This window comes from Hyperolius riggenbachi, chromosome 6 (assembly GCF_040937935.1).
Source record: "Hyperolius riggenbachi isolate aHypRig1 chromosome 6, aHypRig1.pri, whole genome shotgun sequence".
Lineage (NCBI taxonomy): Eukaryota > Metazoa > Chordata > Amphibia > Anura > Hyperoliidae > Hyperolius > Hyperolius riggenbachi.
The window spans coordinates 179,382,497-179,396,636 of NC_090651.1; the positions used below are offsets into that span (position 1 = coordinate 179,382,497).

The 14,140-nt window shown below is 46.4% G+C and overlaps 1 protein-coding gene across 3 annotated transcripts in view; it reads right to left on the reverse strand.

Annotated features, from left to right (window-relative positions):
• Positions 1-14,140, reverse strand: part of SERHL2 (serine hydrolase like 2) — a 1,569,464-nt gene that overhangs the window by 1,425,248 nt on the left and 130,076 nt on the right. For all 3 annotated transcript variants that reach the window (XM_068240234.1, XM_068240233.1, XM_068240235.1), the window contains exon 2: positions 800-842. In XM_068240234.1, the coding sequence (XP_068096335.1) occupies positions 800-818 (19 nt within the window). In that variant the 5' untranslated portion in view covers positions 819-842. The remainder of the gene's footprint in view (positions 1-799; positions 843-14,140) is intronic.

Sequence of the window (14,140 nt, forward strand, 5' to 3'; positions counted from 1 at the left end):
TCTGGGATCTAGTCCCCTTCTTCAGGCATATTTCCAGATGTAAGCTGAAGTAAAACACTGATGCAGATAAATGGTAAACACGAAGATGACAGTTGTGTTGGTTACTGTTTATCCGTTAGGTGTCAGGTGATCAGCAGGCTGGAGCCAGTGAGTTAGTGCAACCATACATGAAATCCAGCAGGTTTGAAACTATGTGTTTGAAACTATGTAAACAAATCAACATGGTTAGAAGATTAGTGTCAGATACACAATATTATAAGCCAATATTTTAAAGATAAGCTGTAAAATTTCTCAAAATTCAGGCAGTTAAGATGAAGAGGAGTTGTTTAAAGGTGTTTTTTAAAAGACCACTGGCACCGCTTCTCTGCCTTGCCAATTAAAAACAAGTTTCACTTTTCCATGAGCATGCAAGTATGCAAGTGATACACATGTTACATGGACGTTGAGTGGAGTGGCATCATCAGCTTAGAAGTGCAATCATTTGATTGTTGGTGCCGACAGTAAGCAATAGTAACCACTAAAAATTGGAGCTACCGCCAGCAATGGTTTTTTCGGAGTCAGGTGCGAACCCCGTGTGCATCTTTCTAACCCAAACTGTCATCCCCACCAAGTCTCCTCATTTGAACTATATGGTATTAATCTAGCTTCTTGGTGGCGGGTTTCATACTCCTAGGACGCTAAACACTGGAATAATGTTTTGTTCACAAGATATATGAAGAAGGCTGTTTTTCTTACATAAAGAAAATCAATACTGTACAATTTATGAGGATTATACATAATTTTGACAGAAAATAAATACCTTTCAGGAAACTTGACATGTCCCTTGGTGTCTAAGCAGTTGCCTGAAACCATAGAAGTAATATGTAATGAGTTTACATTAATTCCATCATAATTTGTTGTTATTATTGTTATTCTTTCAGACTGTAGCAAATGCAACTATGCAAATCAATTAAATTAGTGTAAGGCTAATACACTTATTGCTCAACCCATTTGTATTGTGTATGGTTTACAGTTGATACAATGTGAGCCTGTTTATAAAAAACACTGCTTGAAGATGATAGGTGCCACTACATACTGAAAGTACATAGGAGGATTGCTATAATTCTGCTTCAGATACCTCTGAAAAACACAGAGAACACAGAGTATGTAAAAGTTTTACCTTCCCCCAAATCCCAAACTGACAACACTGTGCCCTACTGAAACAGGTTAATTGGATTGTAGGATCCAACATTTCACAGTTTTGACTACTATAGTACCTCTAAGGCAGCAGTTAAAGTTTCTGGGCAATAGAGAATGTCACATTTAAAGCTAGCATTAAACAATATACAAATTTAACTGTACAATCTAGTTCAATTTTACCCCATCTTTATATTTTATAGTACGACCACCTAACTAAGCAATCTAATGTATTTTAGGTCTACTAATTCTTATACCACATAGATGTGCAAGTGTTGATTCTTGGAAAAGGTATATTTAGTAATATAAGAAGCTTTTTCCCCCATAATCTCGTTATATAACAATCCAGACTTCACCCCAGGACAGTCGAGAAATGTGCTGCGAGCAAATGGTCTGAATTCAGATTCTCGTCTGATAGACATGAAACAAAAACAAATGTTATGTAATGGTGCAGATTGGGGCAGGATCCAATTAAAAAGTTATATTAACACATTCAATTCTAAAGAAGGTAAAATCAGATGGAGACTGAATTTGCTAGAAAAGTTAATTTTGCAACCTAGCAGGTTGCCAAAGTTACTTTAAAAGATGTATATTTTTTGGGAAGAAACTATACAAATAAGTGTTTCAAATTTTTGTAAAAAATGGGAAACTGATCTGGGACCACTACAAGGCTCATGGTCTTGGCAGGAGGTTTTTGACAATATTTTGAGCATTCAAAGCAGGAAACACCAAGTAATGCAATATAAGGTAATTTCAAAGTGGTATTTCTACCCTGCCAGAATTAAGAGTGGCTCTCCTACTATATCTAAACTGCTGGAAATGCCAAAAGGAGGAAGGCACTTATATCCACATGTGGTGGAAGTGCAAAGTGATTGAGTATAAGGAATAAGAACTCATGTGTACGTGTGTGAGATCCATAAGTTCCAGCAAGTAAGTGAATAATAAACGTGTGTGCCTCCCAACCCCCTCATCCTTCATTTAAATAACTCAGCTCCTGACGTCTCAGGTTCAAAGCTGCCTTCTGATTGGCACATTCAAATGATACTAAACTTCTATCTGCTAACTTATTAAACTTAACTACTAAACAAACTTAACCTCCTGAGCGGTATGGACGAGCTCAGCTCGTCCATTACCGCCGGAGGGTGCCGCTCAGGCCCTGCTGGGCCAATTTTCGCAAAATAAAAAGCAGCACACGCAGCCGGCATTTTGCCAGCCGCGCGTGCTACTTGATCGCCGCCGCTCTGCGGCGATCCGCCGCGAGCAGCGGCGAAAGTGGGTCCCCCCAGCCGCTCGAGCCCTGCGCAGCCGGACCAATCAGTTCCGGCCAGCGCTAAGGGCTGGATCGGAGGCGGCTGACGTCAGGACGTCGGCTGACGTCCATGACGTCACTCCGCTCGTCGCCATGGCGACGAGAAAAGCAAAACAAGCAAGAAGCAAAACAAGCAAAATTGCGGCCCTTCTTGTTAGGAGGCGATCAGAAATATGCGTCAGGAGCGCCCTCTAGTGGGCTTTCAAGCAGCCAACTTTCAGTTGGCTGCATGAAATAGATTTTTTTTTTATTAAAAAAAAACCCTCCCGCAGCCGCCCTGGCGATCTTAATAGAACGCCGGGGAGGTTAATCATTAATATAAAGATCTATCTACTCATTAATATACATATACAGTGGTTTGCAAAAGTATTTGGCCCCCTTGAATTTTTCCACATTTTGTCACATTACTGCCACAAACATGAATCAATTTTATTGGAATTCCACATGGAATATAAAGTGGTGTACATGTGAGAAGTGGAACGAAAATCATACATGATTCCAAACATTTTTTACAAATAAATAACTGCAAAGTGGGGTGTGCGTAATTATTCAACCCCCTTTGGTCTGAGTGCAGTCAGTTTCCCATAGACATTGCCTGATGAGTGCTAATGACTAAATAGAGTGCACCTGTGTGTAATATAATGTCAGGACAACTACAGCTGCTCTGTGACGGCCTCAGAGGTTGTCTAAGAGAATATTGGGAGCAACAACACCATGAAGTCCAAAGAACACACCAGATAGGTCAGGGATAAAGTTATTGATAAATTTAAAGCAGGCTTAGGCTACAAAAAGATTTCCAAAGCCTTGAACATCCCACGGAGCACTGTTCAAGCGATCATTCAGAAATGGAGTATGGCACAACTGTAAACCTACCAAGACAAGGTCGTCCATCTAAACCAGGGGTGCCCACACTTTTTCGTCTCGCGAGCTACTTTAAAATTTGCCGAGGCCAGGAGATCTACCAACGTCCCAAATGCTAAGCACGCGTCCCCCCCCCCCCCGCCCGCGTTAGCCAGGTATATGTGCCTGCAGCATAGGTTACATGCCCTCAGTATAGGTTAGCCTGGTATTTGGGCCCTCAGTGTAGGTTAGCCAGGTATATGGGCCCTCAGTGTAGGTTAGCCAGGTATATGGGCCCTCAGTGTAGGTTAGCCAGGTATACGGGCCCTCAGTGTAGGTCAGCCAGGTATACGGGCCCTCAGTGTAGGTCAGCCAGGTATACGGGCCCTCAGTGTAGGTTAGCCAGGTATACGGGCCCTCAGTGTAGGTTAGCCAGGTATACGGGCCCTCAGTGTAGGTTAGCCAGATATATGGGCCCTCAGTGTAGGTTAGCCAGGTATATGGGCCCTCAGTGTAGGTCAGCCAGGTATATGGGCCCTCAGTGTAGGTCAGCCAGGTATACAGGCCCTCAGTGTAGGTTAGCCAGGTAAACAGGCCCTCAGTGTAGGTTAGCCTGGTATATGGACCCTCAGTGTAGGTTAGCCGGGTATATGGGCCCCCAGTGTAGGTTAGCCTGGTATATGGGCCCCCAGTGTAGCTTAGCCAGGTATTGGTGCCCCCAGTGTAGCTTAGCCAGGTATTGGTGCCCCCAGTGTAGCTTAGCCAGGTATATGGGCCCCCAGTGTAGCTTAGCCAGGTATTGGTGCCCCCAGTGTAGCTTAGCCAGGTATTGGTGCCCCCAGTGTAGGTTAGCCAGGTATTGGTGCCCTCAGTGTAGCTTAGCCAGGCATATGGGCCCCCAGTGTAGCTTAGCCAGGTATATGGGCCCCCAGTGTAGGTTAGCCAGGTATTGGTGCCCCCAGTGTAGCTTAGCCAGGTATTGGTGCCCCCAGTGTAGCTTAGCCAGGTATTGGTGCCCCCAGTGTAGCTTAGCCAGGTATTGGTGCCCCCAGTGTAGCTTAGCCAGGTATAGGTACCTGTAGCGTAGGTTAGCCAGGGTCCTCTGGACTCCTGGATCCTCCGGCAGGCAGGCCGCTGGCCAATATGAATGGCGGGGAGAAGACGCGGCGAGGAGAGAGGTGGCGCGGCCGCTACGTCATGGCTGGGGGCAGCGCCGGGCATGTTACCAGCACGCACGTTGCAGGCTGCCCGGCGCCGCCCCCAGCCATGACGTAGCGGCCGCGCCGCCTCTCTCCTCCCTCTCTGCTCGCCGCGTCTTCTCTCCCCGTCTTCCGTGCATTCTTATTGGCCAGCAGCTAAACATGATGAGCTGCTGGCCGCAAAATTTAATGAGACGCGGCCATGAGGCCGCGATCTACCGAGGAGGCGGTCGCGATCTACCGGTAGATCGCGATCGACCTATTGGGCAGCCCTGATCTAAACTAACAGGCCGAACAAGGAGAGCGCTGATCAGAAATGCAGTCAAGAGGCCCATGGTAACTCTGGACGAGCTGCAGAAATCTACAGCTCAGGTGGGGGAATCTGTCCATAGGACAACTATTAGTTGTGCACTGCACAAAGTTGGCCTTTATGGAAGAGTGGCAAGAAGAAAGCCATTGTAACAAAAAAGCATAAGAAGTCCCGTTTGCAGTTTGCCACAAGCCATGTGGGGGACACAGCAAACATCTGGAAGAAGGTGCTCTGGTCCGATGAGACCAAAATTGAACTTTTTGGCCAAAATGCAAAACGCTATGTGTGGCGGAAAACTAACACTGCACATCACTCTGAACACACCATCCCCACTGTCAAATATGGTGGTGGCAGCATCATGATCTGGGGGTGCTTCTCTTCAGCAGGGACAGGGAAGCTGGTCAGAGTTGATGGGAAGATGGATGGAGCAAAATACAGGGCAATCTTGGAAGAAAACCTCTTGGAGTCTGTAAAAGCAAAATTGAGGAAACGCTGGCACCACCGCTGCATAGTCCAAGGGAGCAGGAATCACGGGTCTCAAAACATGTATACAGGAAAGGAGTATTCCGCTACACCAAGGCTGTGTATAAAACGTTTCTTCAACTTTATTTGCACATCAGTAGACACATACAAAGGCTGACGCGTATCGGAGCTCTGAGAGGCTCCTTAATCATAGCCAGCATACATAAACTCATCACAGGTTTAAGTAGTCAAAAGCCCGCCCACAAAGGGCATGGCCATCATTCTTAAAGAGACATACATAAATATTGCATATAAAAATATATAGCACAAGCCAATACATAAAATGCAATGAATTAAAAAAACAAAGATGACATGGTTAAGCATCATGAATGTATAAGCACAACGTACACTTTTTTTGACCGAACTTTATAAAGTATAGTATAGAAAATGCGAAAATCAGACCATTGTGGACATCTATTACATAGGGGAGGTTATGTTCTCACATCATATGTTAAACTAATATCCATTTTAGAATTCAATCCCGTGGGCAATCGTGTGCCCAATTTCCATATCCAAAAGGCCTCCCGTTTTAGCAATAGCCTGCGTAGGTCACCCCCTCTAGGTGAAAGTGCCACTCTTTCTATGCCTTGAAAGGTGAAACTAGTCATGACACCCTGATGTTCCCTCAAAACATTTTTTGACACACTGGAAACCTGTGTGACATAGGTTTCATTCCTAAGACACCTCCCGGGTCCGTTATAATGTTCCGAGATGCGCTGTCTCAGAGGACGGGTGCATCCCACGTACTGTAAGCCACAAGTAGCACAGGTGATAAGATAAACAACATTACTGGAATTACAGTTAATGTATGGTTTCATTTCAAACCTTTCATTCTTAGAGATAGAAAAAATCTCCCGTGTTTGGTTGTGGACACAACAGTACCTGCAGGTGCTATAACCACACCTAAATGAGCCTTTACAGGACAACCAGGTAGGTCTCAGTCTGGACGAGGTAGAGAAAAAGCTCGGGGAGAGGCGAGTCCCCAAAGTAGGGGCACAGCGTGCTTAAAAGGCACATCCTTCGTTCAGGATTATGCGGAGCTTGGGGTCCGAATGTAGGACAGGCAAATACTTCTTAATAATATTAATAATCCTATTGTACTCCAAAGTATATGGAGTCATAAAGGTAACATTTCTTTTTTGCCTAGTTCCACGTCCGGCACCCGGGTCCAGCAATTACCGACGATTCCTTTGCAGTACTTGTTGTCTTGCCTTATTAATCAGCTGACTGTCATATCCCCGCTCCCGGAGCCTCTCCTCCACCAGATCCAGCTCTTGCCACAGCAAATTAGAGTCAGAACAATTACGGGCCACTCTTACCATCTCTCCATAGGAGATGGCTCAGAGTATGGCTTGGATGGCAACTGGAGGCTAGTAAAAGTGAATTGCCTGCACACGTTTTCCTGAAAGTCTTAGTGACAACTCTGCCCGATGTCTGAGACCCACATAGCGTAAGATCAAGATAATCAATTTGGGTGGAATCATGACACATAGTAAAAATTAAATTAAAATTGTTGTTATTGCAGTACGTCAGAAAATTGGGCAGAACGTCCGGGGGCCCTCCCCATATCAGCAGCAGATCATCTATGTACCTGCCATACCAAAAAATATACTCAAAAAAGGGGTTCTGTTCTCCAAAGATGCGGAGCTCCTCCCACCACCCCATGAACAAATTTGCCAGGGATGGGGAGAATTTGGCTCCCATCGAAGCTCCGCACCTCTGGAGATAAAAAAACCCATCAAACATAAAATAATTGTGGGTCAACAGATGATCTACTGCCAACATGAGGAGGTCCCTGACTTCAGTGGTGAAAGAACCATATTTATGAATATGAAAATCTAAGGCCCTGAGGGCAAGATCATGGGGGATTGAGGAATACAGAGCAGTCACGTAAATCGTGACCCATGTATAATGCTCTGACCACTGTAAAGGTTCCAGGCTATTCAATAGGTGTGTGGTATCACGTATATAACCCGGTAGCCGTTGGACCAGTGGCTGGAGACAACCATCCACCCACTGGCCCAGACGCTCACCCAAGGAGTCAATACCCGCAACAATGGGTCAGCCCCGTGGGGGAACATTCGGCTTATGTACCTTGGGAAGGTGATGGAAAATTGGGACCACTGGTGTTTCCACCATAAGATAGTCCCTCTCTTTCTCTGTGAACACTCCCAAAGAAAGCCCCAGGTTTAACAATTTCTTGAGTTCAGCCTGGAACCGACCTGTGGGGTCCCCTTTAAGGACCTGATAAGTTTCAGTATCCCCCAGTTGGCGTAGAGCTTCGGCTCTGTACTTATCTGAATCAAGGACGACCACATCTCCCACTTTATCTGCATTGCGGATGACAATTGAGTCATCATTCTGGAGGGACTGAAGTGCTTCCCGTTCAGATTTGGTAAGATCCGAACTAGCTCTAGATGTCTTTTGTAGTTGGACCAGTTCACCCTCGACCAAGTCTTGAAAGATATCAACTACCGCTGTTCTAGCCTGTATGGGATAAAAGAAAGGATTGGAGATGCCCCGGCGACTGGGCCGCCACTCACACTGGACACTTGTTCCAGAGCGAGGGCGGTCAAGGCCTCCCGGAATGGGGGAACCTCCCCAAGGCCCCGCGGCCGTCCCCAAAACCTCCCCTCCGGCCCCAGCCTCCCCTAGTTCCAAAAAGTGTTTCTTCACCATGACGTTCCTAATGAATTTGTTAATGTCTAACATTGTACCAAAACCGTCAAAATGACACGATGGTGAGAAAGAAAGGCCTCTCGAAAGCAGGGAAAGCTGGGTATCAGAGAGTTGTACACTAGAAAGAAAGGATATTAGTTTAACATATGATGTGAGAACATAACCTCCCATATGTAATAGATGTCCACAATGGTCTGATTTTTGCATTTTCGTCGCAGCTGGCCCTTGCTAATTGCTATACTGTGCCAGGCCCAGCACATTCAGTGCCTACCTTTTCACTGTACCTGTGTGTGTGACAGCTGCATATTGTATTGTAAATGTTAAACCAGTAGAAGGGAAAAGCAGAAATTGCTGGCACTGCAGACGTTACACATCCAGGGAGGGGGAGGAGGGAGAGGAGGGAGCACTGCAACGCCCCCAACGGAGATGTATGTGGAGTGTATCCTCAGCGTGCTCAGGCCCAAGTCACAACATGATTGAAAGGAGGAGAAGAAAGCGCCGGCACTGCTGTCATACACTTTATTTTGACGTTGGTAAAATTAATACAAGGAAGTTCATCCAGACAAATTAAAAAGACACATACCGTGGGTGGATGTAGCAGGTGCGGTGGGTGCAGAGCCTGACGGCCGTTTCGTGCAGTATGCGCTTCTACGGAGGCTATACGGGGTGGTCTCGTTGCAGGCTGGCTAATAAACCCTTCCTAAGCCTGCGTGCGGCGATCTGCTGCTGAATACGTCACCTCCCCTGGGCCCTCACGTCACGCCTCCCCATTGGCCGCTCACCAAACGGGACGGCTGGAGGCAAGTGACGTCATGTACTTCCTGACTACGGTGGCTCAAAAGGGGGACACTATTAGGTTCCCCTGGCAACCAATGCGAGTCAAGTCAACATTGTAAGTCAGGAAGTATTACTGCCATCTTGTGGCTAAAATGGAAATTGCAGCTGTAAAGCTGCAAAGTGCGTGCATGGTGCAAAATCAATGCTTTCTGCATATATTAAGAGCATAGGAATGCATATGAAAAACAAATAAATAGATATTTTGGTATCACTGCAAATACTAAAGTGCAGTGCTTTTAGTGTCCCTAGACTCACTGGACCAGCTGGGAGCAAAAATTGTTCAAAAACTAATGTGATACAAAAATTGTAAAAAGTGATACTGTGCAAAGCTAAAAAAAAGGGGGAAAGTGACTAATTATGCAAAACCGGGGCAAGTGTAGGTACCTCCAAAAATTGGTACAACATGATGTAATCTGTGAGAGAAAGTGTGTGGTTGGTTGTGAATGAACTGGATCAGTGATTCCGGGACCATGATTATTGCATAAATGCTCAGAACCATTTGTGCTGATGGAAGTGATGGGGTACATACTGGAAACTTAAAAGCAATACGTAAAGGGGAGTATGGATGTTAGTTACTCTCCCTTACTGGAAAGGTGTAGTGGAGTCGCGGGATGAAGGACATGGATGCATTAATAATGGAGCTATTAAGAAAAATGGCTGGGGTAGCATATTATACAGCTGGAACGTGGGCCTACATGTGTGGAATAGAATTCGCCTGTATGGCAAAGGCCATCCACAAGCAGTTTGGCACACTAAGGGAAATAGCAGAGCGCAGGGCCATAAATCAACTAAACACAGCATGCATAGACCTGAGGTAAAGGGGAAAGGGGTAGGGCAAAGGACCGGAAAACAAGGGGAGGAATGGGGTGCGGGAGAAATTGAGGGCCGGGAAAACGGGAAGGGACTAGGGAAAAACAGGGTGGGGAAGGGACTCGGGATAGGGAAGGTAAGGAGGGGTGGGGAACACAGGGGAAAGTCCATGCTTGCTGAGTCCTAAAGGACTATGTATCATATCAGTTCATCATAAATGGACAAAGAGGTACTGTTCCTTTATCATGGGTCCAGGAAACAGGAAAGGTCTGTGTGATCATTCATTCCAAGTGATCCCATGGCATCAGTCCTCAATATCATGTGGGCCTCTTCTCTCTTTAAGTTCCTTTCTCTGTTACCTCCACGTCTTGGAGGTGGAACTTGCAGCAATCCCGCAAAGGTTAACTTTGTGGGGTCTCCTTGGTGGGCCTCCCTCATATGCGTAATTACCCTAGTGGGGCCTCTACCCGACTCAATTGAGTGGAAATGTTCACGGAACCTCCTATTCAGAGACCTAGTGGTTTCTCCTATGTAAAACCTACCGCAGGGGCACCACAGTGCGTAAAAGGAAAAGACTGTCTGACACGTGAAAAAATCTCGTACATACCGACGCATTGGGCCCACCTGGTAACAAGAGCCGGTGGCCATGTTGACACACGACACGCACCGACCGCACCTGTGGTTCCCCTGCGGCACATGGTCTCTCAGCCAGTTGCCATTGCTACTCCTTGACAGTGCCGCCACTCACACTGGACACTTGTTCCAGAGCGAGGGCGGTCGAGGCCTCCCGGAATGGGGGAACCTACCCAGGCGCCGGGGCAGCAAATTGGGGCCCCGCGGCCGTCCCCAAAACCTCCCCTCCGGCCCCAGCCTCCCCTAGTTCCAAAAAGTGTTTCTTCACCATGACGTTCCTAATGAATTTGTTAATGTCTAACATTGTACCAAAAACGTCAAAATGACACGATGGTGAGAAAGAAAGGCCTCTCGAAAGCAGGGAAAGCTGGGTATCAGAGAGTTGTACACTAGAAAGAAAGGATATTAGTTTAACATATGATGTGAGAACATAACCTCCCATATGTAATAGATGTCCACAATGGTATGATTTTCGCATTTTCGTCGCAGCTGGCCCTTGCTAATTGCTATACTGTGCCAGGCCCAGCACATTCAGTGCCTACCTTTTCACTGCACCTGTGTGTGTGACAGCTGCATATTGTATTGTACTACCAGTCACTGCATACCTTTCACTGCACCTGTGTGACTGACCGCACGGTTTTATATACCAGTCACTGCATACCTGTTCACTGCACCTGTGTGTGTGACAGCTGCATATTGTATTGTAATACCAGTCACTGCATACCTTTCACTGCACCTTTGTGACCGCACGCTGTTTTATATACCAGTCCTTGCATACCTGTTCACTGCACCTGTGTGACAGCTGCACATTGTATTGTAATACCAGTCACTGCATACCTTTCACTGCACCTGCGTGACTGATCGCACGCTGTTTTATATACCAGTCACTGCATACCTGTTCACTGCACCTGTGTGTGTGACAGCTGCATATTGTATTGTAATACCAGTCACTGCATACCTTTAAAGGGAACCTAAACTGAGAAGGATATGGATTTTCCCTTTTAAAATAATACCAGTTGCCTGACTCTCCTGCTGATCCTGTGTCTCCAATACTTTCAGCAACAGCCCATCAATAAGCATGCAGATCAGGTGCTCTGACTGAAGTCTGACTGGATTAGCAGCATGCTTGTTTCAGGTGTGTGATTCAGCCACTACAGCTGCCAAATAGATCAGCAGGACAGCCAGGCAAACTGGTATTGTTTAAAAGGAAACATCCATATCCCTCTCAGTTTAGGTTCCCTTTAACTGCACCTGTGTGACAGCACACTGTTTTATATACCAGTCCGTGCATACCTGTTCAATGCACCTGTGTGCGTGACAGCTGCACATTGTATTGTAATACCAGTCCGTGCATACCTTTCACTGCACCTGTGTGACAGCACACTGTTTTATATGCCAATCCATGCATACCTGTTCACTGCACCTGTGTGACAGCTGCACATTGTATTCTAATGGCAGTCACTGCATACCTTTCACTGCACCTGTGTGACCGCACGCTGTTTTATATACCAGTCCGTGCATACCTGTTCACTGCACCTGTGTGACAGCTGCACATTGTATTGTAATACCAGTCGCTGCATACCTTTCACTGCACCTGTGACAGCTGCACTTTGTATTGTAATACCAGTCTGTGCATACCTTTCACTGCACCTGTGTGACTGCACATTGTTCTACCAGCAGTCACTGCATACCTTTCACTGCACCTGTGTGACTGCACACTGTTATACCAGCAGTCACTGCATACCTTTCACTGCACCTGTGTGACTGCACACTGTTATACCAGCAGTCACTGCATACCTTTCACTGCATCTGTGTGACCGCACATTGTATTATAAACCAGCAGTAAGTGCATCCATTTTCACTGCACCTGTATGACTGCACATCGTTATACCAGCAGTCACTGTATACCTTTTCACTGCACCTGTGTGACTGCACATTGTATTAGTCAAGTCAGTCAAGTACAGTGCTCAGAACAAGACACGTGCCATCACCTCCTGAGATTGTCAGGAAGTGGTTGACTATTTAACACAGAACACCTCATCTTCCGCAGCCACCAGCGCTACTACAAGCACCACATCCACTCCATTTGACACGTCACAGGAGTTATTTGGTGGGGAATTAACTGATTCACAGCCATTATAGTTATAACAAGATGATGGCGCTAAGCAAGTTACAACTCCTCATATGTCTGAGTTAGGCGTCACTATGGATGTAAGGTGTGAGGATGATGAAGTACCTGCTGTTGGTGCAGTTTATGAGGTGTCTGATACAAGCAAAGCTGTGGAGGATGATTATGCTGATGATGATGATGATACTGCCATGGATGTCACGTGGGATCCCAATAGACATGATGACCAACGGGACAGTTCAGAGGGGGAGTCAGAGAGGAGTAGGAGACTAGTTGCTGAAAGAAGCAGGGGGAGCTCGTAGTCAGAAACAGCTCATGGCAGTGTCCGGCGCCATGTATCGCCACCGATGGACAGCCAGCCAACATGCCCTTCAAGGTCAGCTGCTGATGCCACCACCAAAGTGCTATCATCCCATGGCTAAGCGGTGTGGACATTTTTTTGTGTGCCTGCCTCAGATGAGAGCAATGTCATCTGTACTCTCTGCCACCAAAAATTGAGCCGTGGAAAGACCAAGACCCGCGTAGGGACAATTGCCTTATGAAGGCACATGATGAAAAAGCACAAACTGCAATGGGATGACCACCTGAGGAAAAGCAGCACACAAAAGCAAAGCCACCCTCTGCCTCCTCTTCCTCCTTCAAGTGCAGCATCTTCAGCCGCTTTATCCCTTGCACCTTCACAGCCACACTCCTCCACTCCGCCTGTCACCTTGAGTGGTTCCTGCTCCTCTGCCCACAGCAACCAAGTGTCCGTGAAGGAAATCTTTGAGCGGAAGAAGCCAATGTCTGCCAGTCACCCCCTTGCCTGGCGTCTGACAGCTGGCTTGGTGGAACTGTTAGCTCGCCAGCTCTGAGATTTTCCAAAAATTGTGGTGATTGGGACACTGCAGTAGAAGATACCAGGCCACAATTATTTCTCAAAAAAGGCGATACCCAAACTGTACCATGAAGTTGAAAGGCAAGTGGTGTCCGTGACAATCCAGATCCCGTTAATCTGCTCCCATTAGTGCACGCAGGAAGTACGGTGAGCAGACGGACAACAAAGACTGGTTGCTGGATCGTCAGAGGAAGAAGGTTAATGCGACAGAGCGTGCCAATCCCGTCTAATCTGCTCCAGTTAGCATACGCAGGGAGTACGGTGAGCAGACTGACACTAAGGATTGATCTCGCAGCTGCCGACAATATGTAATGGGACAATCACTCACCAATCCCGTATTACTAGGCCACTGTTGCCATGCAGGTCTCATGCACTAGAGACTTCTGGAGGCAAATTCACTGTGTGCGTAGTAAACGGTTAAGATTGGTTGGAGGTGCCCATACATGTACAATCACGATTGTATGTACAATCGGTAAACTAAAAAATATCGATTTTGCGCTGGAAATCGGGTAAATTCACTGCCACTACTCTCCGATTGATAGGGCGAAGAGACCCCAACGCTATCATAATACGGTAGCCAGCCCGATCGCGTTGGACATGCTCCAGTCACAGTTCGAAAGCTTAAAGTCACTTCCGAAAGCTTGGAGACTGTGAGCAATATGATGTTTAAAGAAAGGTTACTGGGTCCATATATGATGCAAATTGAAGTTATCGATTTTGCACAGGAAATCGGGTACTAGCTAATCCTAGAAGGAAGAAACGGTTATTTACAATCTAGCTAGCAAATCAACAATTTCTAAGCAAATAATAAAACAATGCG